The sequence below is a fragment of the Pelobates fuscus genome, chromosome 5 (genome assembly GCF_036172605.1).
Source record: "Pelobates fuscus isolate aPelFus1 chromosome 5, aPelFus1.pri, whole genome shotgun sequence".
Lineage (NCBI taxonomy): Eukaryota > Metazoa > Chordata > Amphibia > Anura > Pelobatidae > Pelobates > Pelobates fuscus.
Genome location: NC_086321.1, coordinates 358,123,709 through 358,146,886, shown reverse-complemented (window position 1 = coordinate 358,146,886; position 23,178 = coordinate 358,123,709). Strand labels below are relative to the sequence as shown.

Sequence of the window (23,178 nt, the reverse complement as noted above, 5' to 3'; positions counted from 1 at the left end):
TGTTGCGTTTATAATTTTGTTCAGTGTAGGTGATTTTACTATTTATATGTTTAGACAGCCCAGGCAGTCCCACTGCAGTCATTTTGCAAGCCAGCCGATCAAAGTCATGTGACTGCGGTGTGATTGTGATCACATGACTCAGATCAGCGGGATTGGCTGCATGGGGATTGAATAAAATATCACTTTATTTAGTATTGTTTCAAGGGATCAAATGATTGGTGCCCAAACTCTATTCTTCAGAAACCAAAAAGGGTTAACTTTTCAGGAGAGCCCAGCCTGGAAGAGATGTCCCTGTTCTATCTGAAGGTGGTTTATTATCCTCTATATATTCACTTGCTATTATAGGCCACAGCCTGTCCTACAAACCGTACTCAAGGACTTCTCAAAGTTTGTCCAATCAGGCTTTGGAACTCAAGCAATCCTCATCAAACCTTACACCTTTTCATCCGAATATTTCCCAGACACCTAATTTTCAATTCCTTCACCAACTCATGGTATGTGATTACTTACCCTAAGATTTTAACAAGAATGTCATTAGTTATCCTCAAAAATGCAAAGGCAAAAAAGAGAGCAGCATTGCACATTGACACCTGCCAAAGTTCTACTGAAGTATTTAGCATTGTATTTGGGGGGAACTTCAATTTAAAAAAAATAAATAAATAAAAATTATATAGGGCTGCCTCATGTGGGATTCTAATTTTGCCCTGTTAACCTCCAGTACCTTTTGAGAGAGATTATTTTCACAATGCAAAGTACATTTTGAAAGAAGATCCTGCATCCAGCGTTTAAACAGATGCAGCAACCTAATTATTCATTGTGATAATAGTCAGATAGAAAGCTATAAATAGGGAGGGAATTTGGAAAGTCAAAAGGGTTTATAGCTTAGCAGGACATAAAACAAATACCAGATACAATTAAATCAGGAGACAACACATAACTAAATAAAATGATTGTCTCTGAATGAGATTTTAGAGATTTAAACATTCAACACGGTGGTCACTCATGCTGAAATGTATACTGGAAATATTCTGCAATCTAGAATATTCACTAAACACATAGCTGTAAACTAAATTACAAATAAAAAAGGATTGCTTATTTAGAAACATTTTTACATTTTGAAATTTGATTTTCAATTCACTAGAATTCTGTGTCTAGAGAAGATACCTAATGTAAAAGAGCTTCCTGTACCCCTTCCCCCCCTCGCTTTCGACTCAATCCAAAGTTTTCCACCAGGATCCAAACACAGTGATTATAGCCTTTATCACAGTGAATCACTCCTATCAAGAACTGGTAAAGAAGTGACTAAGGGTGAAAGTAGGACTAACTTTATTGAGGAACTGGCACACATAAACAGGCTTTTAAACCTATATGTCCAGGTGTAAAACAGTCACTAAAAACCCTTTTCAATACACAGGTGACCCACACCAGTATAGTTACATGGGACACGGTCCATAATCTGTGGAGAGGACGCTGACTTCCCAGCCCCTCCACGTGACCCAGAAACAGAGGCATCTGTTACGCCTAGTATCTCAAACTTTGCAAATTAATACAATGTTGAATTGAAATGCTTTTTCATTGCTGTCCGGAATTTCATAAGTTAAAATGAACTAAACATAAAGGAAAATTAACATTCCAAAAAACAAGCTACTGGTCAGACAGATCACATTTTACACTTCATGTTTTGGAATTGAATTTTAATAAAGATTTATAGACTGAAATTAAAAGGATGTATATAACACATGAAACAAGAATATTAATTTAACAACTAAATCTCATAACAGAGAAAACAACAAAACATAAATAACAGAATTAGATATTTAGATCAAGTGTAGTTTATAGTGAAGGAGGAATATTAACTAATAATGAAAACAAAAAGAGGGTCCCATTAAAGTTAGTCCTCTGGCATTTGCCCCTCCATTAAGTGTTAAATCATTTTTGAGTGGTTTAACACTAAATAAAGTTGCCTGGCCACCCACAGTCTAGCCCCTACTTGGGGTATGGCTACCGCAGCGATTACACATTTTCTTCTAGCCATACCAATTCATACCAGCATGCCTAGGCTGAAAGCAGTAAGCTGATGCTATTATTCAACCATTGCTGCCCAGGCTCATGCCTCCTTAATAGTCCGTCCCAACAGCAAGGAGTTGGTGGGCTGCTGCAAACTCTATGTTAGCATTAGAACATTAAAAATTGTTTAATGCTGAATGGGATAATTTGAAGACTTCTTTTTTATATAGTCTTCACTAGGAAGTGCCTCTAGTGGCTGTCTGATATATAGAGGAAAACTAACTGCAAACACTGCTGTTTGTCGGAAATGTCAATGTTTACAATTGTCAGCCTGTTTGAAAAGAATCTAGGAACTAATACCACAACATTAAACTGTAATGGTGCTGGTCCTTAGAGTGTCCCTTTAACTGTCACAGTGTCTGGGCAAAGCATTGAAAGGCTGAAATTGCTAGTAGATTTCACATTTTCAAACATTTCCGTGAAATGTTTTTACCTGAGTTTCCCATATTTAGTATAAAACACATAAACGTCTTATTCAATTAACAGTGACCTGTAAACCTAAACAATAGGACAAAACATTTTAAACAAAGAGTTGGAGAACATTTTCAGTCCAGCAATTTTAGCTTTAATGGAACACTAAGCACCATAACTACTACAGCGTACTGCAATGGTTATGGTGCTAGGAGTGCCCTGTGTCTTCCTGTTTTAAAATGGTTTGACTTCTTATCTGGGGTCAGCTGGGCGCTGCTCCCCCCATCCACTACAGCCTTCAGACAGCAGGAAGCTCTAGGTATAAGCTAACCCTGCCAGTGCAGGGCTTAGCGGGCTAACAGAAGCTTCAAAGCAGGTGCTTACAGCTCTCTGTTGGCTGTAATGGAGACAGGGAGAGGAAGGGGTAGTTTAACTATTTACATTGGGGAATTTGCCAGGCCATTCCTGGCACCACAACCACTACAGCACACTTAGTGGTTATGGTGTTTGTTGTGCTGCTTTAAAGTGGCAATTGTGGTGCCATAACAGGTACAGCTCATTGTAGTGGCAATGTGGCTCAGAGTCTTTGGGTGCCACCCTCCCCAGTTTATGTCAAAATGGATTTGAGGAGTTTGACAAAAATCAGGGCTCTCTTAGCCCATACAGCTGCTCCTCTTGGGTGGCTCAGCTAAAGCAGCAGTGAGTCAGTCCATTTGGTTTTATAAATGTAGTTTTCAATCCACCACAATTCTATTAGCTATAGCTATTTGCTTTATTAACAGATAATGCATTATTTTGAAGACGTCTTCACCGTGGATTGATCGTAGCCTTTGCAAGCCTTCTCCATGTCAGTTAAGAAAGATGGGACACCACTCTGTAAACAAAATGAAAATGAGGTGCACAGATGAAGTCTGAAAATGCCATCAATAGCTTATATATAAAAAGCAGGTACATCACATTACAAATTATCTTCTCCATCTAGATCAGTGGTTCTCAAATCAAACCAGTCCTCATGACCTAGCAACAGTCCAGTTTTTGTCAGTATCTCCATTGGAATAAAACAGGGAAATACATAAATCCTGGATTGTTGGTGGGCCATAAGGATTGGTTTGGGAACCGCTGCTCTAGATCATAATATTATTTTAATTTCTCTGTGCTACAATTAATTTCAGCATTAAATACCTGAATTGGGTAAAGGGGTGAAGCCTTCATTGAGCCAGAGCTCAATTATCAACCTCAGGCTGTTGATTAACGAAAAAGTCATCAATTTATCAGTAGCTGTAGCTAGTCTCTGATTTGCGTAAAAAAATTTATATCCAAAGAGACAACAAATTTTTGTGGAGCCTGGAAGCTAATTACGCTTCCTTCTAGAATACATCAAGGAAAGTTCTATTTCATTCTGCCACTAATTTGTTAGATTAAAATCGGGAATGGCTAAAGAGAGATTGTAGATAAGGGGCTTGTGAAACATGTAATAATATTTGGAAGGACAATTTCTCTCCTGGGGGAAGGTAACTAAAAAGTTGGAGATTTTCACCCTTGATCTTTTGTAATTATTCGCAATACAATTAAGAGCTCGCTGAATGAATAGCAACATTTTAATAGAAAAGGGGAGAGGAATAATTGGAAAACCAGATAGCAATTTTAGAAGTGACAGTTTTAAGAGCTGCCATTCTGCCAAACCATGGACGCATCCCCCCAATTTCATGATGAATCAGGTCAATAACTTTCCTAATGGCATCCGAGGATTGTCGGTGTTTCACACAAGGTGATATTGAAAAAAATTGTGGAAGAAGACTGCTCATGCAGTTCGCTAGAATTTCTGCATAAATTTTATAGTCGGCATTTAAGAAATATATTGGTTGCACATTTTAATATAAAATGGGTAATTTCCTCAGGTTTGGCAGGGTGACTAAATGGGCTTCTAGAAATTCAGCAAGTCCCTTGTTATACCTGCATTAAAAAAAAAAAAAAAAACTGACTTAGCATGTTTTGACTATTTCATAAAAAGTGGCGTATTATCGACATGTTATATAACATATCTGTTACTTTTCTTGTCAACTCTACTGGTGTTGTCATGTCAATATAATTCTGTATGCATTTCACAGCACTCCAAAAATAAAAAATGTTTAAAAAAAAAAAAAAAAAAAAAAAAAGTCATATGTGGAAGAACATTTTGGAAAAGGTCTTATTGTAGGGTGCTGCTAAACTATCAGGTCTAGGAGACTTGCAGGGTTTAGTAGACATATCTTCATGGACCCGACTGAAATTGACGGAAATTGAAGAAGCCAAGAGGCTTACTAAAGAGGAGGGTAGAGAGGCTGAGAGTAAAAAAAATCTGTAATTTTAGCAAGAGCTGAATGGTCAGAGTTCTCATAAAAGAATAAGAGACTGCAAATTGGTCTGCTATTTTCTAGGTTATAGACCCTTGCCTATTATCAGCCAATGAAGCCAATTAAATTGTGTGTTTATAAGTGTGTAAATAATTGTATATGGCCCATACATGATTAACTCTGTAAAAATGTCAATGATAAAATACTGCTGAAAGAGTTAAACCACTGTTACAGTCATTGAAGAGATACAGACAGCCACAGTTTCTTTAAATCGTCTTCATACACAATACCCTAATATTTCCACAGCCACTTGCCCTCCCACACCCTTCCCCTTCCAACACAAGAGACTCTTCTAATCAGGTCATGTACAATATCCTCAGCTCCTTACGTCAATCCCCTTATCTGACTACTGAGCGACAGGATACGAAACAAATTACATAAGTATTCGGAATTGTTTAATTGGCATCCTCGTCTGCTTTATTCAGGATCAGTAATAAAATAAATATCGAGCTGTTTCAATGCCACATGTGCAGAGGTTTGGAAAGGAAACGGGACATAAAAAAAAAACCTTAAATGAATAAAAAAATAATTAAAAAAAAACAGGGGTCACAGAAAGTGTTGTAATGACCAAGGGATGTTCTGGAACAGGGGCAGGCAACTTTCAGATGGTAGCACTCCAGAGGTTATGGACTACATCTCTCATAATTCTCTTACAGTCATAATGCTGGCACAGCATCAGAGGAGGTGTAGTCCTTAACATCTGGAGCACCAAAGGTTGCCTAGTCATATTCTAGAAAATCCTCATTTGCTAAATCCTGTCTTTAATAGAAGGTACTTCCATGCTCAACCAGTTGTTAGTCTGTTTCACTAAAAGAGAATTGTCCAATTAAAATTAAAAACTATTCGGAAGCCAAATCCCAGAATCCAAAAGTCAGCATACAACCACCTGAACAGGAGAAATGTATACAAACTGTTCATGTGGCAATTACCCAAAAAGTGACAATATTGGTTATATTTTTAGGGTAAACTAAACTGCTCAACTGCTAGAAAAAGTCTAATTGTTGCACAATATTTAAGTTCTTGGTCAATAGAATACAGTACTACTCTCCTAGCTTGACCTAATTTAAACAATCTATGCTGACATTTGTTTGCCTTGCAATTTCATTTAGAATCATCTATGATTGTTGCACACCTTATTACAGATGTTAGCCCCTTACGGAACAATGACAGTGTGAGCTGTCATAACAATCCAGTCTTTACAATAAATGTTACAAAATTGAATGACGTTTTCAACTGGCGATCAGCAACACTGTATAGAACCTGTACTAAATGCAAGACAATCCATGCTGGCATAAGGTACATAGAGACTACATTATGGTTTTGTTGCTGTAGGTCGTGTACAGCTTTCTGGAGCGACTCTATTTGCTGTGTGCTTTTAGTGGAAGCTCCCTCTAGTGCATCAATGCAGTCTGTCAGTCCCTACATACCTACGCAGATCGTGGCCATATCCGTAATTATGTTTTTCTGCAGGTCTGCCAGGAGCTCCTTCAGGACCGTGGTAGTCACCGGGGAGGAATCTGGTGCCGTCGGGGCCTGTGGTGGCATTACAGGTGCCAGTAAAAGTTCATCCTCCGCTTCGTCGGACAGTTCATCAGAGGAGTCTGAGCAGCCTCCAGATCCAGCAGGCATCTTGGGCCCGTTCACGCCATGTGCTTGTCTCCACAGATCGCTAATAGTCAGACCGGAGCTTGGTCTATCCTGTTTAGATTTTTTTTACTTCAGCCCCATGGTATTCCAGCTATCCAGAGGGTTCCCCCAGAGTAAGCCTGCAAGCTTGCTGACACAAAGACAGTAATGGCTGTGGTCTGACCAAAACAACCGCTGATGTTTGAAGACTCAAATCTTTCTTTCTATGTAGACCTCAGCAGGGCAAAACTCACCCGGTGAGCCCTATGGCCTATCACCCAGCGTCTGCAAGCCACAGGACTTACATACAGATGGGGCCTTCCACACATCCTGCTCTTAAATTGAGATGGCAAGGAACCAGGCTAGACTGTCCCACTGGGGCACCCAACTGTTTTGGGCACTCGGCCTGAATGAGCATTACTCTCTTTTACAAGCTTCTACATCAGCTACTTAATGGGACATTGACAATGTTGTGCCATTCTTACCAAGAAATGTCCTGGGGGATGGCTGAAGAGTTACCTGATTGGTCTGTACCAGTTGGTTCTACCTGTCGTATTGTTCTTTTCTATGTTTTACCTTTAAGGTCTCTGCTGGCAATTGTAGTTTTTTCCATATATATATATATATATATATATATATATATATATATATATATATATTTCTGTTTGTACACTTCGCAACATTTATGTTAATATAGCTTTGGCCACTGGCTCATACAAGCCTAGCGATAAGACCACCATCCCTCCACCCCCCGAGAGCCCAGGGATATAAAGCTTTCTAACGATTAGGTTGTTAACCAGATTATGCCCCACCTAACAGGTTCTGCGTGCTAAGCTCACTATTTTTTCAATACCTTCAGTTTTGCACTATAGTTATTCTATGGCCTGGCAAAATGTACTATTTCCTTATAATGTTTCCATATAATAACCAACATTATGTATTGCTTTACAAATCTGTTTTATCTAATGTCATATTGTTGATATATTATGTGCATCTTCCTCAATAAAAAATAAATAAAAAAATTGACAAATAAATAAATTACTAGAATATGATGACTTATTTTGGGCTCTTACCTTGGCTGTCCAGTTGATCAGCCACGATGGGAGCATACCACCGGGATTATCAAAGTAATACATGAATACTACAAGAGCAAAATTGAAAAGATGTTACAAATGAGGCATGCCAGCTAGACAAGAGTTGGCTCATATAGTGCCACAAACTTCATGTTTTTTTTTTTATTGCTGTATTTTAAAGGACACTTGGGCTCAATAATAGCCAAACCCTGCAAAAAAAACAAAACAGTGATATGATGAATTTAAAGAAAAATCAAATGAATACCAAAACACCCAAGTTCGTAGAAAATAGAGTGATTCAGCTGTATTTCCAGCCTCACAATTATGGCCCTAATTTTGCTTGTTTGTCACGCAATTTAGAATCCATTGAAAAAACAAATCGGCCCTTTTTCTAAGGTGTCCTTGTATTCACCATAACGCTCCTTTAACTGCTTAGAAAATGCTGCTGCTCTCATACCAGTGAATCTGCTACAAAGACAATCTACTAGGAAGAATAAATGCAAATTATGCTGAACAATTGTTTACACCTGCACAAGATATAGCACACAGGTCTTCGTTCACTAGGTCAGAGAGACTGTAAAACCAGATTATAGCTGCTAGAATGTTAAAGGCTTATAAAAGTATTTGCATAGATACATTGAATTATTTATTAAACAGGTACGTCCTGCATTATGGCATTGTTTTTCCAGTAGATTCCATGAACAGATTGCATTGAACCTTTTGAAAGTCACATTGTTTTTCAAGAAAAAAAAAAATATTAGTATTCTGTTATAATGGTAAATATTTAAAACCTAGTTAAAAAGGATACAGCTGGATTGTCAAACACTAAACAATCAAGATATGTACCCTGGATTTATTTTTGCAAATACCACTGAGTGTTCTAATGGAAGTTCTACACAAGTGGGAAGTAATACTATGGCCTCGATTTTATAAGCTTTTAAAATGATTTAGTACTGTTAGAAAAACAATTTCTGTACAAAAATTCCCAAGTCCTATCCTGCAGAAAGAGGATTGTTTCATAGCGCAAGGCGAAATGTTGATGTTACTAGTTTAAGTTTTATAGGAGTTGTTCAAATGTAAATAAATAAAATATGAAGCAAGATCAACTACAACTTTCAAGACCACAAAATGTATTCTCAAACTTTAGCAGCAGTTGAAAGAGACACTATAGTCATCAAAACAACTACAGCTTAAAGGGAAACTATAGTGCCAGAGAAACAAAGTTGTTTTCCTGGCACTTTAGCTCCCTATAGTGCCACGTGATGTGAAGGTCCCCTCATGGTGCAGAAGAGGATAAAAACCCTCCAGTCACTTACCTAAGTCCGATGTCCCTCAACAGTGGCTCGGGCTTTGCTCCTCCCAGATACCTAATATGCATGAGGGGCAATGGCCTCAATGGCATTAGTACTTCCCCCATAGTAAAGGAATATAATGTATATCGGGTTCCACTGCATGTCCTCACCAAAAGTCGCCTAACGTCCCCAAAGTCCCAGACAGCCACTAGAGGTGGAGTTAACCCACAAAGGTAATTATTGCAGTTTATAAAAAACCGCTATAATTAGCTTTGCAGGGCTAAGGGACCTGGGACATTGCACCCAGACCACTTCAATGAGCTGAAGTGGTCTGGGTGCCTATAATGGCCCTTTAATGTAATTTCTGGTGAGTATAGTTAGACCTTGCAGGCCTTTTGTTGTTTTTTGAAAATGCAGTGTTTACATTACAACCAAGGGACACCTCCAGTGGCCACTCCTCTGATGGCTACTAGAGGTACTTCATGGGGCAGTGCTGCACAGTGTGCAGCACTGACATTCAGTGTCTCCACCCTCTGCATGGAGACACTGAAATTTCCTCAGAGAAGCATTGATTCAATGCATTACTATGAGGAGATGCAGACTGGCCAGGGCAGCGCTTAGCTCCGCCCCCGATCCACCTACTTGGCTGAGATCATCATCATTGCGATTGGATGAGATCACTTCTGATGAGGTCAGCCATGCAGGTGTATCGGGGGCGGAGCCAGCACCAGCAGACTGGAATAAAGGTAAGATTTTACTACATTAAGGAGGGCAAGAAGTGGCCAGGTGGGCTAGATAGTGTTTTTAACACTATAAGATCAGGAATACATGTTTGTGTTCCTGACCATATAGTATTCTTTTAAGTTAAACATGTTACATTCATCCATATTTCCTATAAATACTAATATATCAGCATTGTCATTGGTACATAGTTTTAGTGCTTGTAATGCTGGTGACAACTAACTGACACATTGCTAATCTTTTCTACTTATAATTTACTTATTTTTCTTGTAATTTAATTCTTATTAAAGATATACAGTGAGTTTATGAATAGTTATCAGAGAGAAACTTAAGTATGTTCAGTTATGAATGTTATATTTATAAGTCGGAGGGATTGTTCAATTCTCCGCTGCTGAGGAAGCTAAAGTGTTTAATTGTTTTTAAAAGTTCTGACCATTTGTTTTTTACACACAAAACCAAATACCAGGACAGCTAAAAGAGTTAATGTGAAATCTAATATGCCTACTATCAATTATTCCTGAAGCCTTTATTCAAATTCCTTCGCAAGTTCTTTCTCTGTTATTGAGACACTTTCCTTCTGAACGGTATTTTGTCCACCCTTATAACATGTCTTGCCTTTCCAGGACACATCCATCATATCTAAAGATATCAGTTGCAAGAACAGCATTTAAGATCCTTACAAAATAAAACTGTCGTTATGAGAGTTAATACAGGAAAACGATATTTAAACCAAGAGTTGGCCGTTCACAGTGTTAATCAGTCAAGTCCGCCACATCTCACCTTTACATCCACTGCTGCCGTCACTCTCGATGGCCAGACTTTGTTTGTAGCTAGTGACCCTGATAATTCCCGACTTCTCTGGACAATGGTTAACTGATACACTCTTGGCCAGAATCACAAATATCTTCCTTCCATCTATATCCAGATCTTGCCTTTCACGAACATAGACATACTTCTCACGGGTTAAGGAAATCCGTATAATGCATTATGTTGGAATATTTATATTTTTGGATGGTATGCTATACATGCAATGAAGATTATTTATAAAGGTCAATGCAGGGTAAGGGTGCTAGAAGTGGTGAATTCAGCAGGAATATTTCATCTTTTATTATCAATAGTTAGCAATTGGCCACAGCATCACTGGATCTGTTCAACTGGGACAGTGATTACTTCACTAATGTTCATGCAAGTAGACACTCAAACCAGTACTGAACATGGGGAACTCTGGTACTGCATCTAGTGCCTATCAATCAGACAGCCACTAGAGGCACTTCCTGCTTGCTAGGCGACTTTTAGTCAGCTAACGGATGCTAGATGTCCTCACGCTCTGCACTGGAATTAGGTAAGTGCAGGGTTTTTTTAACCTTTGCTGCTCTGGGGTTAGGGGGGAACTAGACGGAACTATAGTGTAAGGAATACAACTTTGAATACACTATAGAATCAGTTTAAAGGAACACTATAATGTTTGGAATACATTTTAAAATAATGTATTTTTAACATGTATTAATAATGCTATAGTGTTATAACATTATTTTAGATTATCAGGCCCTCCAAAACAAATTCAAAATGTATTTATTTTTAAAATATCTTTATACTTAACATATATCCTAGGGCACGCTGGCTGGTCTCGCAACAGTCGCCCTGCCTCTACTAGCTGTAATCATCAATATTGATGATCTTAGCCAATCCAATGATTCCCCCATCACATAAGCATGGGGGGGGGGAGCTAGAGCACATCCATGGCAATTGCTAAGACAATCAGAGAGCAGAGATGCAGAATGATGGTCCTGCAATGTTTGCAGTACCAAACCTAGGAAGTCCCACAAGAGGTGGTCATAGGCAGCAATGTAAACACTACCTTTTTGCGAAAAAAGGCATTGTTTACAATGCTCAGCCGGCAGGGACAGTCACTTTGCCCCAGAACCACTAAACTAAGATATAGTGGTTCTGGTGCCTATAGTGTCCCTTCACTATTTGGTTGCTCAAAATATATAAACACGATGAAAAAAAAAAAGGCACAAATTAACAGGGCAGAAAAGGGAGTAAATAAAAAGTCATCCAGCACTTTCTTTTTTTTTTTTTCCCCATCAACCGCAACAAAATATGGGTATCGATGAGTTGTTTAGTGTTGTCAACATGCACAAAAACATTATGAAGTAAGAGTAACAGTAATTATGGCAACATGTGGGTTTAACTAAGGCTGCCGATATCAGTGCATCATAACTTTCATATTGCACGGGTCACCCGGTATACCGTAGGAAGAGGGATATGGTCAGACCTTACAGATTCGAACCTAGTTGTGCTGTAGTCGGATCACAGTGCTGTCGGGGTTTGTGCATATGTTGGTTGCCTCGTTGAATGACAAAGGAAGATGTGTAGGGAGAGGGGAGGAGGAGGGAGGAAAGGTAAGAGGGGGAAGGAGAGTGAGAGAGAGGGGAGAAAAAAAGAGGAGGTGGTGGAAGGGATTCAGGCCACAGTGAGTTGTAAGTATCCCTATCCAGTTTCCGGGATCCGGACATCCCTGGTCGTTCGGGAGCGGTAAGAGACTCCATTTCTGAGATCTCCTCGACCCTAGCTATCCACTGCTGGAGGGTAGGCACCCTCGGATTCTTCCACATGGTTGGGATTAGTGATTTGGCTGCTGTGAGTATATGTTTAGTCAGGGATTTTTTGTAGGACTTCAGAGGGGTTGTGGTATGGTGCAGGAGTATAGGAAGCTGTTGCAGGGGGATGTCTGATTCAGTGATTTCCCTGATCTTAGAGTGTATCATGGACCAGTATGGCGTAATGTCAGGACAGGACCACCAGATTTGTAGCATTGTGCCGCTATGGGAATTGCAGCACCAGCATTCCTCCGGGGGTGATGGGTTCATACGATGAAGAACCTCTGGTGTTCTGTACCTTATAGCTCATCTCCTGGTACTTGGAGCTTATGGAACATTTGTGGGTCAGGACAAATATCTTGTCCCAATCCTGGGTCGTGAGCGACTCCCCGGCCTCCCTCTACCATCTGGACACGAATCTGGGGGGGTTGTGAATCTCCACCTTGGAGCAGCATGAGGTATAGCAGGGATATGCGTTCGCGATGCACATAGTTCTTCAATGAAGCACTTATTTTAATACATTCACTATCTAGAGGTTTATTTACTAAACAGTGAATTGACAAACATGATACAATATTTAAGTCAACTTTCTTAACCTCTATACATTTTTCCAGCCTTTCATAAAAACTACACATCCCATTCTTCTCCACACCAGGTAGAAGAAAGGAAAGGAAGCTATATTTTCCTAACGCTCTCCAACCTCCCCTTTCCGCTGCCACTGTTGCCTCTTCAGCTTCTGAAAGATTATGTTACTAGGTCACATTTGTAGCATGTGCCAGAGCACAAAACAGGGTTCTATGTAAGATTCCAAGAGGTGAAAAACTCAGTAGAAATGCTACTTTAAATTCATACTGCAAAGAACAGCCTCTAGATTTTTAGGCCATATTATTCTAAATTTAAAAAAAAATGTTTAAACTTTACTATCCCTTTATATAGAAAAACTACCCATTCTACATTGGAATAAAAACATTTTTTGTGAAATACAAAGGATACATCACGGTTAGCTAAAGGGAAAGGATACTTCACCTCCCAGTAAATGACAGGGTCTTCTTCACTTTTAACTTCTTGCAAAGCTGAAAAAAATAAATAAATAAAAAATAACTACTATTGATATATTTTAACTCTGCTAGCAGTCAAATGACTAGAATCTCCATACAGGCTTCTTTTTATTTCAAACTGTATAACCCTCTCTGATGGTAAACTGGAATGATAGAATGAATGCAAAAACCACCACCATATATTTTTCACATTATACATATTTAAAGGAACAACATATAATTGCCCTATATTGTTTGTATCTGGTGTAGAGAAGAGTACAGTAATTTTTTGCCCACTAGATGGCAGTTGTAGGCAAAACAGAGATTTTATTGAGATCACATATATGTAATCATTCGCATCATCAAGTATTTATATATGTCTTGGTCAGTCTTGCTCACATCCGGATTGTAGTTGATGGGACAAAAATAAAAAGCTGTTCTACAAGCCTGCATGGCTACAAACACACAAATATGAGACAACAATCAGACCTAACAAAACTTGTAACACTATGGCATAACAAAAACTCCAACAAATATAGAAGAAACACAACCTGAAACATAAAAGGATTATTGTGATATGGTGTATTCTGTCGCTGTTAAAGAGTGGGGTAACTAGAACAAGTTAGGAATGAAAAGGGGACAGAGACACTTCTTCAGATAACACTGTTGGAGTAAACTCACCTACGGGGAGGACGGTCTGCCTATAGAACAGGCTGGTTGGGGACAGTATATTACAACTACTGGAACTCTCTGGGATCAAGTAAAGAATAGGGGGAATCCATAACATTCCAAATCCAAGGTTTTCACAAATTTCTAATAGCTTAATACTCCCTTATAACTCCATTCTAGAAATCACGTGATATGCCCTCTTTTTAGGAGAATTCCATCAAATAATATTTTTTATTTTTTTTTAAATATGAGATAATGACCAGACAAATTCAATCCTCGGATTCCAAGCTGAGTCAGAAATGATTGGACTGGCAAGTGATGATGCAGGATGACTTTAATACCCCATATCCAAAAGTCCATCTCTATAGAAGTAATTTAAAGGGTTACTCCAACCACTATGACCACTCCGGTGATTTAAAATTATCATGGTGATAGGAGTCTGGATATGCAGCATTTCTGCTTAAACTGCTGCAGATCCAGAGATATATTCACTTTTTTGCTGGGGGCTTGTTACACCCCCTGCATACATGAATTAGGCAGCTTGGCGAATATCAACCCTGTGCAAAATTTACAAAGGCAGTGCTCACGCAAGGGGAGGCTTGGTGCTCTGAGCCAGTTGAACAGTCCAATCAATTACTACTCTATGAGAAACATTTGATTGCACCGCACAAGGTCCTTGGTGATGTCGTCGTGGAGAACAGCGCCGGGAGCTTCGTCAAGTGCTGGATTTCAGGTAGGTTTTAAATCCCTTTTTTCCGCTTTTAAAGGGAGAGGGTACCTAGCTAGGAATGCCCAGTAGGGCATTGTAATTTAAAAAAAAATAAAAAATTGTTCCATAAGGTTAGAGTAACCCTTTAAGTCTACGCAGGGGTGCTATCCATCTTTTTTACATTATCTCTATATCTACAAGCTTTCACTATTTGCTATCCAATTAGAGTAAATTTGTAAATATACAGAAGCCGACTGGGTGGCCATTTGTGTTGAGATTTTGCTTACAGACATTGGTCATTTATTGTTTGAAATGTATGATTTTGTTTCTGTTACTTTGTGTGTTGTGTTTATTTTCTGAGTATACTATCATAACAGTGTACATCTGGGCCCCATCATCCTGCTTCCTCTAACCACTGGACTGAGAGGGTAAAGAAGAAGACAATGCGTGAACCGAGTAAAGTGGTATATTGTGATGAGTAAAATAAAAAAAACTAAAAAAAAAAAAAAACAGTTTGGGAAAAATTAAACTGCCGTCTGTACTATCTTTCTTACACAATGTTCAACTGCTGCTGCTCCACCCTCCACTACCGGTTTAATCTTAATAAAACCATAATTCAAACTTCCTATTTTCAAGTACACAACCTTCCACAACTCACTGACACGTAATCCCTCTCTCTTTCAATCCATCCTCTCCTTCAAGAACCCGTATAAACTCATATACCCATAATGTCCACAATCTAGGAAACGTCTTCTGTTTTTAATTTTAAAAAATGGATAGCAGGAGGGGAAGAGAAAAGTAGAAGAATGATGGGTAAGAAGGATATAAAGAGTACAAAGTAAATAGGGTAAATGTTTAACAAGTCAATGATACAATTAATGAATTGGTGCACCCACCACCCACCATCTCTTTTTATTGAAGTTTTGTCGTCGTGTTTGTATGTTAGCAAAGGTTTTGGGCTGGCCTAATTCATCTTGTTTCTTTTAAAAATTTTTTAGTTATTATTCACGTTACTCATCGTGTTCTGGTTTGCAAATAATTCTAGAAAAATGTATACGAATAAAAGGAGGGCGTTTGATTCCACATGGGGTTCAATAACACTGTTTGATACCTTCTATTTACTAAGCACAGAGAATCGAATGTCATTAGATTAGCCAGCTGGTAATTTTTATTTGTGGCAAAAAAATGTGATAATGGCTGTTGAATGTAATCTTGAATTTAAATGAAATTGGTATTTTTTTGTTGTTGAATAAGGAGTGCTTCTGACCAAAGAGGACTTAAGAGGGCTGCCCCATGCAAAAGCTGATATAGGTATTTACTTATATGTATGCAATACAAAATAATAAACAGAGAGACTGTAATACAAAGAAAAACATGTGAATTGCACTAACCGTTTACATACTGATCCCACTTCTTTCTATATTCTAAATCCATGTACACATCAGCAAATAGCTCAGGAGGGCAGTTGTTAAGGCCTCCATAAACTTTATATTGATACAGGCCAGATTCCTGAAAATTAAGCACAAAGATCAACATTAAGCACAAAGATCAACAGGAACAATGTCAACCTGATGGTCAAGCTGTATTTATATCTAGCTCTATTGAAAGCAGGTTTGAGCAGGGTCCTCATCAATCTATCATTCCCATTAAACTTTGTAATAGTTTGTCTTATTTATTGTTAAATTCCCTCCTTTATAACATTGTACAGCACTGCAGAATAAGTTGACGCTATAAAAATGCCAGTATAAAAATGAGCTTGAGAAAGTCACATCAGCACAGCACAAACAAGGTAAATGGTAATTTAAGACATTTTATAAAATAAGGTTACTGGTAACAGATGCCATTTTTCACGGAGAGTACCTGTATTTTAGGAACACTCTTAAGCACCATAAGCACTTTATACTGCTGTAGTAGTTGTGGTGCCAGGAGAGCCCTGGTGCTCTCTCACAGTAAGCAGTCAAACTGTTTCAGAAAAGTTTGACAACTTATCTTGGCTCCACTGGGTACTAGTCACAGCCTAATCTGGAGCCAGAAGATTTTGTCGGGAGCTTAATTTTTTTTTTTTCAATTTGTATTTTATTGGTGTTATACATACAATAAAACACTTTTCCATTATATGAGTTATAATAACATCAAACGTATGGCTTCACATATGGGCTTGGGGCAATAATTGTAGCATTATGAGATACCATAAACTAACAAGCTTGCAACTTGGTGGAGCATTACAATACATGTCGAGGATGTCTGGTGTGGTGGACCTATGTCAGATCCATTTAATCCTGCATTGACCAGGTGTGGTAGGCGTGTAAACTGTGGTGCCTATATAGGGGTTAGGGAGCTTCCATTTTTTAACCATGGCGGACAGTGTCAGTTGAGTGCTCTCAGCCAACGAGGTCAATCCTGCAAAGCCGGCATTAGCTCAATGCAGGGAGCCTCTGGCAGCACGCGGCGCACATCATACCCCAGGCAAGCTGTCAAATCATTTGCAGACAGTTTGACTACTTGCCTTGGGGGGGCACAATGGCATTCCTAGCACCATCACCATTACACCAAGCTTTAATAGTTATAATGCTAGGAGCGTTCCTTTAAAACACTGTATAGAAGACTCTGTGTCCATTTCTTGATTAGATTGCCTCCAACATAAACATCAGGGCTGTTAGAGCTGGCTTTTTGATGTATGGCCCTCCACCCATTGGCAGGCAGTGATCTTTTGTCAGGTGTCCTAATTTGGACGCCCCTAAGCTGGACAGTGCTTTGTTTTTTACCAAAGGGAGTCAACACCTTTCTCAATGGTACTGTGTCAGGCACATTAGTCTGTAGCTTTTAAGTACGGTCATGAATCTGTACTTCCCCACTCTAATTTCCCTTTCACACGAACCAGGATGACCTATATGTTTGCCTTCTCTATATTTGTTCCTCAAAGGAAAGGACAACCCAAGAAATAGGGGCATTGAGACGGCAAAAGTCAAGAGGTCCTGCTTCCTTAACCTGGGCTTTGATATCGCTCTTCTACCGTACAGACTTGGAACATTTTTTTTTTCTCCCATATCATTTACATTTTTTTTTAATTTTTTTATTCTTTATTTTAAAGGTGCATGTCAACATTTCAATGACAGTGACAGAAGTGATGCATAGTATATAGTACAGAACTGGTTATTTAACTTGTCACATAGGTTTGCACACATTTTTTGTAATTTTTTAACAAGTTGCGTTATAATATTGGTCAATTTATTTTTTAAAGATAGTACAGATTTCTGTAAATTGCAAACATATTCAAATTATATGAGAAGGCTTAAATGAACAGTCTAAGTACCATAACTACTACAGCTCACTGTAGTGGTTATGGTGCCAAAAGTGCCCCCCTCCCCTTCCCCATTTGAGAATGGTTTGACTTACGACCTGGAGTCTGCCAGGTGCCACTACTGCTGCTGCTTCTACTACTTCCTAAGAAGAGCCTTTAGCTCCTAAGCAGGAAACAGTGCTAGCTCACTGGCTGAGTGCTTCAATCTATCACTCTCAGCCAATAAGCTGAATCTCATACCACCGAGCTTAACTCAGATAACGTGTCAGATAATGCGCCCCCTTAATGTAAGAGTGTGCCCGGGGCCTCCTGTCACCATAACAACTTAATTTAGATAAAAGTTGCTGCGGCGTGTCCACTTAATTATTAACAGTGTTCACAAGGAAGTGCCTCTAGTGGCTGTCTGATTGACACGCATCCTTTGTGACAAATGTAAACAAAGCCGTATCATTTACGTATGTCAGACACAGTCAATGCACCAAAACCACTTTTAGATGTAGTGGGATGTTTCTTAAGAGTGCGAGCTTTCATGACTACGTCTGCTGCTTCCAGTGGCATATTACTAGTCTGTGAAGCTTACACTTTAATGAAATTAGATATCAAAACAATACTGCAATATTTGGAGACTAAAAATATCTTTAATATACTTGGAAATGGGATTAATTTATATTAAAACTTAAAGTATATAAAGAGCAAAGTCAATATCAGCACTGGGTACCAATGCCTTGTTTTACATTTATTACTGAGGGCAGAATACAGAATTTATAAATTTTGAGTCAATGCATTGCCCCAGTTAGTGACTGTATGAGACCTCTGACCTCAGTCAGGCTGTACCTGGTCTTGCAGTCGGTATATCTGGAAGCCCATGGATTCGGTGAAGAGTTGCCATGGCTCCTGTATAGCCGGCTGGTCCAGCTCCCTCCATGCCTCCTGGAAATCCTCCTCACTGAACTTGAGCGCCATCATCCCGGAGCCTTTTCGGCGACACCAGCAGCGACCACACACGTCACGATCCGAACGCTCAGCAGCCAATCGGCACGCAGCGCTCTGCGACACACCCAATCAGGACGCGGGCAGCATCTTGAACAGCCAATCAAAGTGCAGGAATGACTTCCGGGTTTGTGGCATGCATTGTGTGCCCTTTGCATTGCAGAACATGGAACAACACTCAACATGTGCACCTGCTGACAGGGCTGGAAAGTCTCCATGTAGTGTTTTAATGCTACACTGGCTCTTTAAGTGTCCAAAAACCATGAAAAATATAAAATGAAATAATAAAATAAGATTGAGCAATAAAAATGAAAGCATATAGCCAACTGAAACGGTATATTATTATTATTTTATTATTTATATAGCGCCATCAGACTCTGTAGCGCTGTACAATGGGTATATGTCATCATTAAATAATTTGTGAGTAACCGGTCAACTGTGACATGAGTTTTAGATTTTATTTAATAATTTTTTTAAATGTGTGAAATTTTATTTAAAAAAAATATTTGGATGCTGGAGGTATATTTTTCATACATCCCTTTGCCTTCCAGACGTTTAGGCGGGCTTGCCACCAGACAAGAGTCTCAGATTGGACAGGAAGGCCTTCAAGTCCTCAGGGGGGGTTTAGATGTGTGAAGTGTCCCCGCCTTGGACCGCATCCCTCCCAACAATAAAACTGGACAAAGAGGAACACTTTAATTTTAAACGTGGGAGAGGGATTATTGAGTATTAGGTGACTTACTAAAAAAAAAGAACAATTTATTAAAATTCTTTATTTGTAGATAGACACATACAATCACCAGGCACTTGTGTACCATATTTTCACCAAAGTTTCCCTATCCAACGTCAGTGATAGAACAGGTTGAATATCTAAGTGGTACAGTAATAGATCTTGCGACCACTAGTCACTATGCTTGCATTACGTAGATACTGAAGTGTATAGTGTGCTATCTGATTAACTCACAAATGTAATATCAACAAAATATCATATCAAAATATTAACTAATGGGGGGCGGAACTTACCTGCCGAGCGAGCCAGACGTCCATGGCGGGAGCTCCCGCATCTAAAGCTCTGATTCTGGGCACTATGCCCGACCACCGGATTGTGCCGGCTGCGGACATCTACCCTCCAGCTCAGGAGGAGACGCTGAGTCCAGGGATACCTGACTCGGGCTCCCCGCCGCTAAATCGTCCACACTGCAACCTGCGGCCTGCACGGGTGGGAGCCACGGAGAGGCGGCCGCTCTCCCGGTTCTCAGGCTGAAGAGGGGACACTCGCACATCGCCTCCCCCCCCCCAAGGACCGGAGGGGGTTATCCTGGTCCCCGCCAGCACAGGCGGCTTCAAACACTGACTGCACAGCAGATGCTGGAGAACCCTCCAGAGGCATAGGGACAGCAATGCCCAAGATGGCGGACATGCCTGGCCTTAACACACATGGCCGAAATAAACAGCAACCCGGCGCAGAAAGCCACACAGTAAAACCGAAGAAGCCAGAGATACAGGCACAACCTGCAAAGAGCAGTGCCCATGCCACCCCACCCAGGCACACCCAAGAGTTTTTTAATAGACTCTGCATCAACCTTTGGATAAAGTTTCGAAACCGAGACAGAGCCTACAGATTGGCAATGCAAGCTGCAGCAGCGTGGATCCGACCGTCGACCAGACGCCAAATAAGTGGGTACACACCAAGAGCTCCCAAAGCGACCTCCCGAAGAAAACAACGCCAGAAAGTCACCATTTACACACTCGCAAACCAGACCGGGACCGCCGGGCAAGCACGACCCACTCACTGCCCAGCAGCTGCGAAGCCTGCCGACCAGCGACATGCTACCCGGAAACCAGGGACTCAAACTAGGGGCCACGCAGCTCGGCTCCCAACATGCAACGGATGCAGCCAGAAAGCCCCCCCAGGGCCCAGCGGAGATGATGTCCCGCCGAAGCATCGACCCTGCTGGCGAACCGCTAACTTGCTGGACTGTGATGTATACCCAGAGGGCATAGGCTTATGGGACAATGGGCAGGCATCCATGGGGGGTTCTGTCTCCATATGGATTCCCCTAGGGGTCAGGGTCACTATCGGCACTCACCCACTCCTTGCTTAGGAGGTTTCCTTTCTGCATGTGTCCAGATCTTATTTACATTCTACTTCTACTGAGCACTTCTACCATGCTATCCTGCTTTGAGCTTTTAACGTTATTGCCTACATGTGTTTACCGAAACCGTACTATGTTACTAGCTAGCCCTATCTAAACCTAAGCCCAACTAGCAATGTTTTATGCATATAGCCTAGCATGATATATTCTAAAAACTGATGTCAAACATATCCTATCACAAACAGTAAGAAAAGCTTAAATTTTATCTTTGTCTACCCACTGTCTATAGTTCCTCTTAACAAAAACTAAAAAATGTGCTGATTATTCATTTGCCACGTTATGTTTAATATGTCTGTAACCTTACTGCTTGCGACGGCTATTGTGGCTGAGCATGCTTATTGTTATACCATGCACAACAGAAAATAAATAATAATAAAAAAAATATATATATATTAACTAACAAAAATACTAGTAATAAAAGAAAAATAATATTATTGACGGACCCACCTCGAAACGCAGAGAAAACCCAAAGTATGGACTGTCCCTTCTAAATAGGGACAGTTGGTAGGTATTGGAGTGAGAACCCATAAGGTCTCAATGATATTTGACCAGAGAAGTGTAAAAACAGGATACTGTGTAGAGAGACATTCTGTGCTTCTCAAAGTTTTAGACAAAAGTCATTCAATGGCTTCCATAATATATTTGCTGTGGTTATCATAGCTGTATCTGCATTTTGTACCATGAATACTGTGAGAAGTATGGCACTAGCCAGGTTTGTGACAATTGGTACTATCTCATCTCAGCCAATACCCTTTGGGTCCCTTGTATGTACGTAGTGGGGAATCGCGATGCAGCCTAGAACAAAATCTAACCCCATGCAACCCCCCAGTAACGACAGACCACTTAGTATGGATGAAACAGGCCACAGCATTTATTATCACAAACTAAATTACTGCATAACACATCCATAACTTTATTTATTAAATCTCTTCTTTTCTGTAACCAAAACGTTAGACATAAATAAGCATAAATTAACATATATACATATATAACTCCACACATAGTGTTATACAGTGACCCAACCGTCCTTGCCAATAAACATACAGTGGTTCCTAATCACCACTTCCTCTCACCTCCCCCCTCGTCATAAAAATCATATCTTCCAATGCCTGCCATCAGCCGACCGTATCCACGCTCGATGGGCATGAGACCTCAGGCAACCTAAAGTTTAACCTTTGGAGCAGAGGAGGTTTGAGACCTTAAAAAACTTGTTCATCTCATTCCATATACTTAAACGTAACCTCAAACTCAATTGGCAAGGACATACCCCCGGCTAGCTGTGACTAAATATACTAATAGAGCGGGCGGGAGGTAAGCTGTTTGCTGGCCCGAATCCCAAGTGGCACTGAGGTAAGACCTCCCCCACACTAACTTACACAGAACATAATCCCACCTACAGACTCTTTCCCAACCAATCCCATGCATCTATCCCCACACTCCTACATGTGCCCTTGTCCGCTTAGCTGCGCTATCTCCCCAGGGCCTTTTCCTACGGAAGCTAGTTGATTGATGATGCATTTTTTGGTACTTTGGTAAGTGGTAATGAAAACCAGCATAGACATAAAGTTTTATAATAGTAAACTGGTAATAATCTGTGGAATAGTAAAACAATTGTATTACCTTGTCTGCCCCTAATGAGGTTAATTTTTAGCTGGCAAAATGTAATTATCCAGAACATTTGAAAGTCACCTGTAATATTGCATGTATGATTGCAGTTATTTAATAACATGTAATAAGGGCAAGGAACTAGTAACCCGTTTTCAATGATTTATGAGTTCCAGTGTTTTGTCAATAAGATTTGTAGGTCGTTCTATCACCTATAACCTATGTTTTGGGTGATAGACTCGGAATATCTCAGCTTTAAAGGGTTAGTCCAACCACCATAACCACTATAGCCCGCTGTAGTGGTTATTATGTGAGGAGTATCCTGCCCCTGCTTTCCGATAATGGGGGAAGCCGTATTCCAATGTTATGCCTTCTTACATGGATCCCTGTCAAGCAGTTTCACGCCGCCATTCATTGGTCGAAAGTGTCAGCTGACCACTCTCAGCCAATGAATGTGCACATAATGTGCACATAGTTGATATTAGCCAGCCCAGAATTCTATGTT

General features: G+C 40.0%; 1 protein-coding gene across 2 annotated transcripts; it reads right to left on the bottom strand.

The window, feature by feature from the left end:
* Positions 1 to 1,731: 1,731 nt before the first annotated feature.
* PCTP (phosphatidylcholine transfer protein) lies at positions 1,732 to 19,174 on the bottom strand. 2 transcript variants are annotated; one of them, XM_063453342.1, is made up of 6 exons: positions 18,757 to 19,174; positions 16,013 to 16,130; positions 13,200 to 13,279; positions 10,384 to 10,555; positions 7,571 to 7,638; positions 1,732 to 3,352 (listed from the first exon to the last, which is right to left on the bottom strand). In XM_063453342.1, exons 1-6 carry the CDS (start codon positions 18,886 to 18,888, stop codon positions 3,269 to 3,271), a joined length of 654 nt encoding a protein of 217 aa, XP_063309412.1. In that variant the 5' UTR covers positions 18,889 to 19,174; the 3' UTR covers positions 1,732 to 3,268. The 2 variants fall into 2 exon arrangements, with proteins under 2 accessions (XP_063309412.1, XP_063309414.1); XM_063453344.1 differs by lacking the exon at positions 7,571 to 7,638.
* Between the last annotated feature and the right edge of the window lie 4,004 nt (positions 19,175 to 23,178).

Coding starts and splice junctions, on each gene's coding strand:
- PCTP (XM_063453342.1), bottom strand. CDS start 18,888: ATGATGGCGCTCAAGTTCAGTGAGGAGGATTTCCAGGAGGCATGGAGG. Junction 16,131..18,756: donor TATACCGACTGCAAGACCAG/GTACAGCCTGAC, acceptor CTTAATTTTCAG/GAATCTGGCCTGTATCAATA. Junction 10,556..13,199: donor TCCCTTTAGCTAACCGTGAT/GTATCCTTTGTA, acceptor ACCCGTGAGAAG/TATGTCTATGTTCGTGAAAG.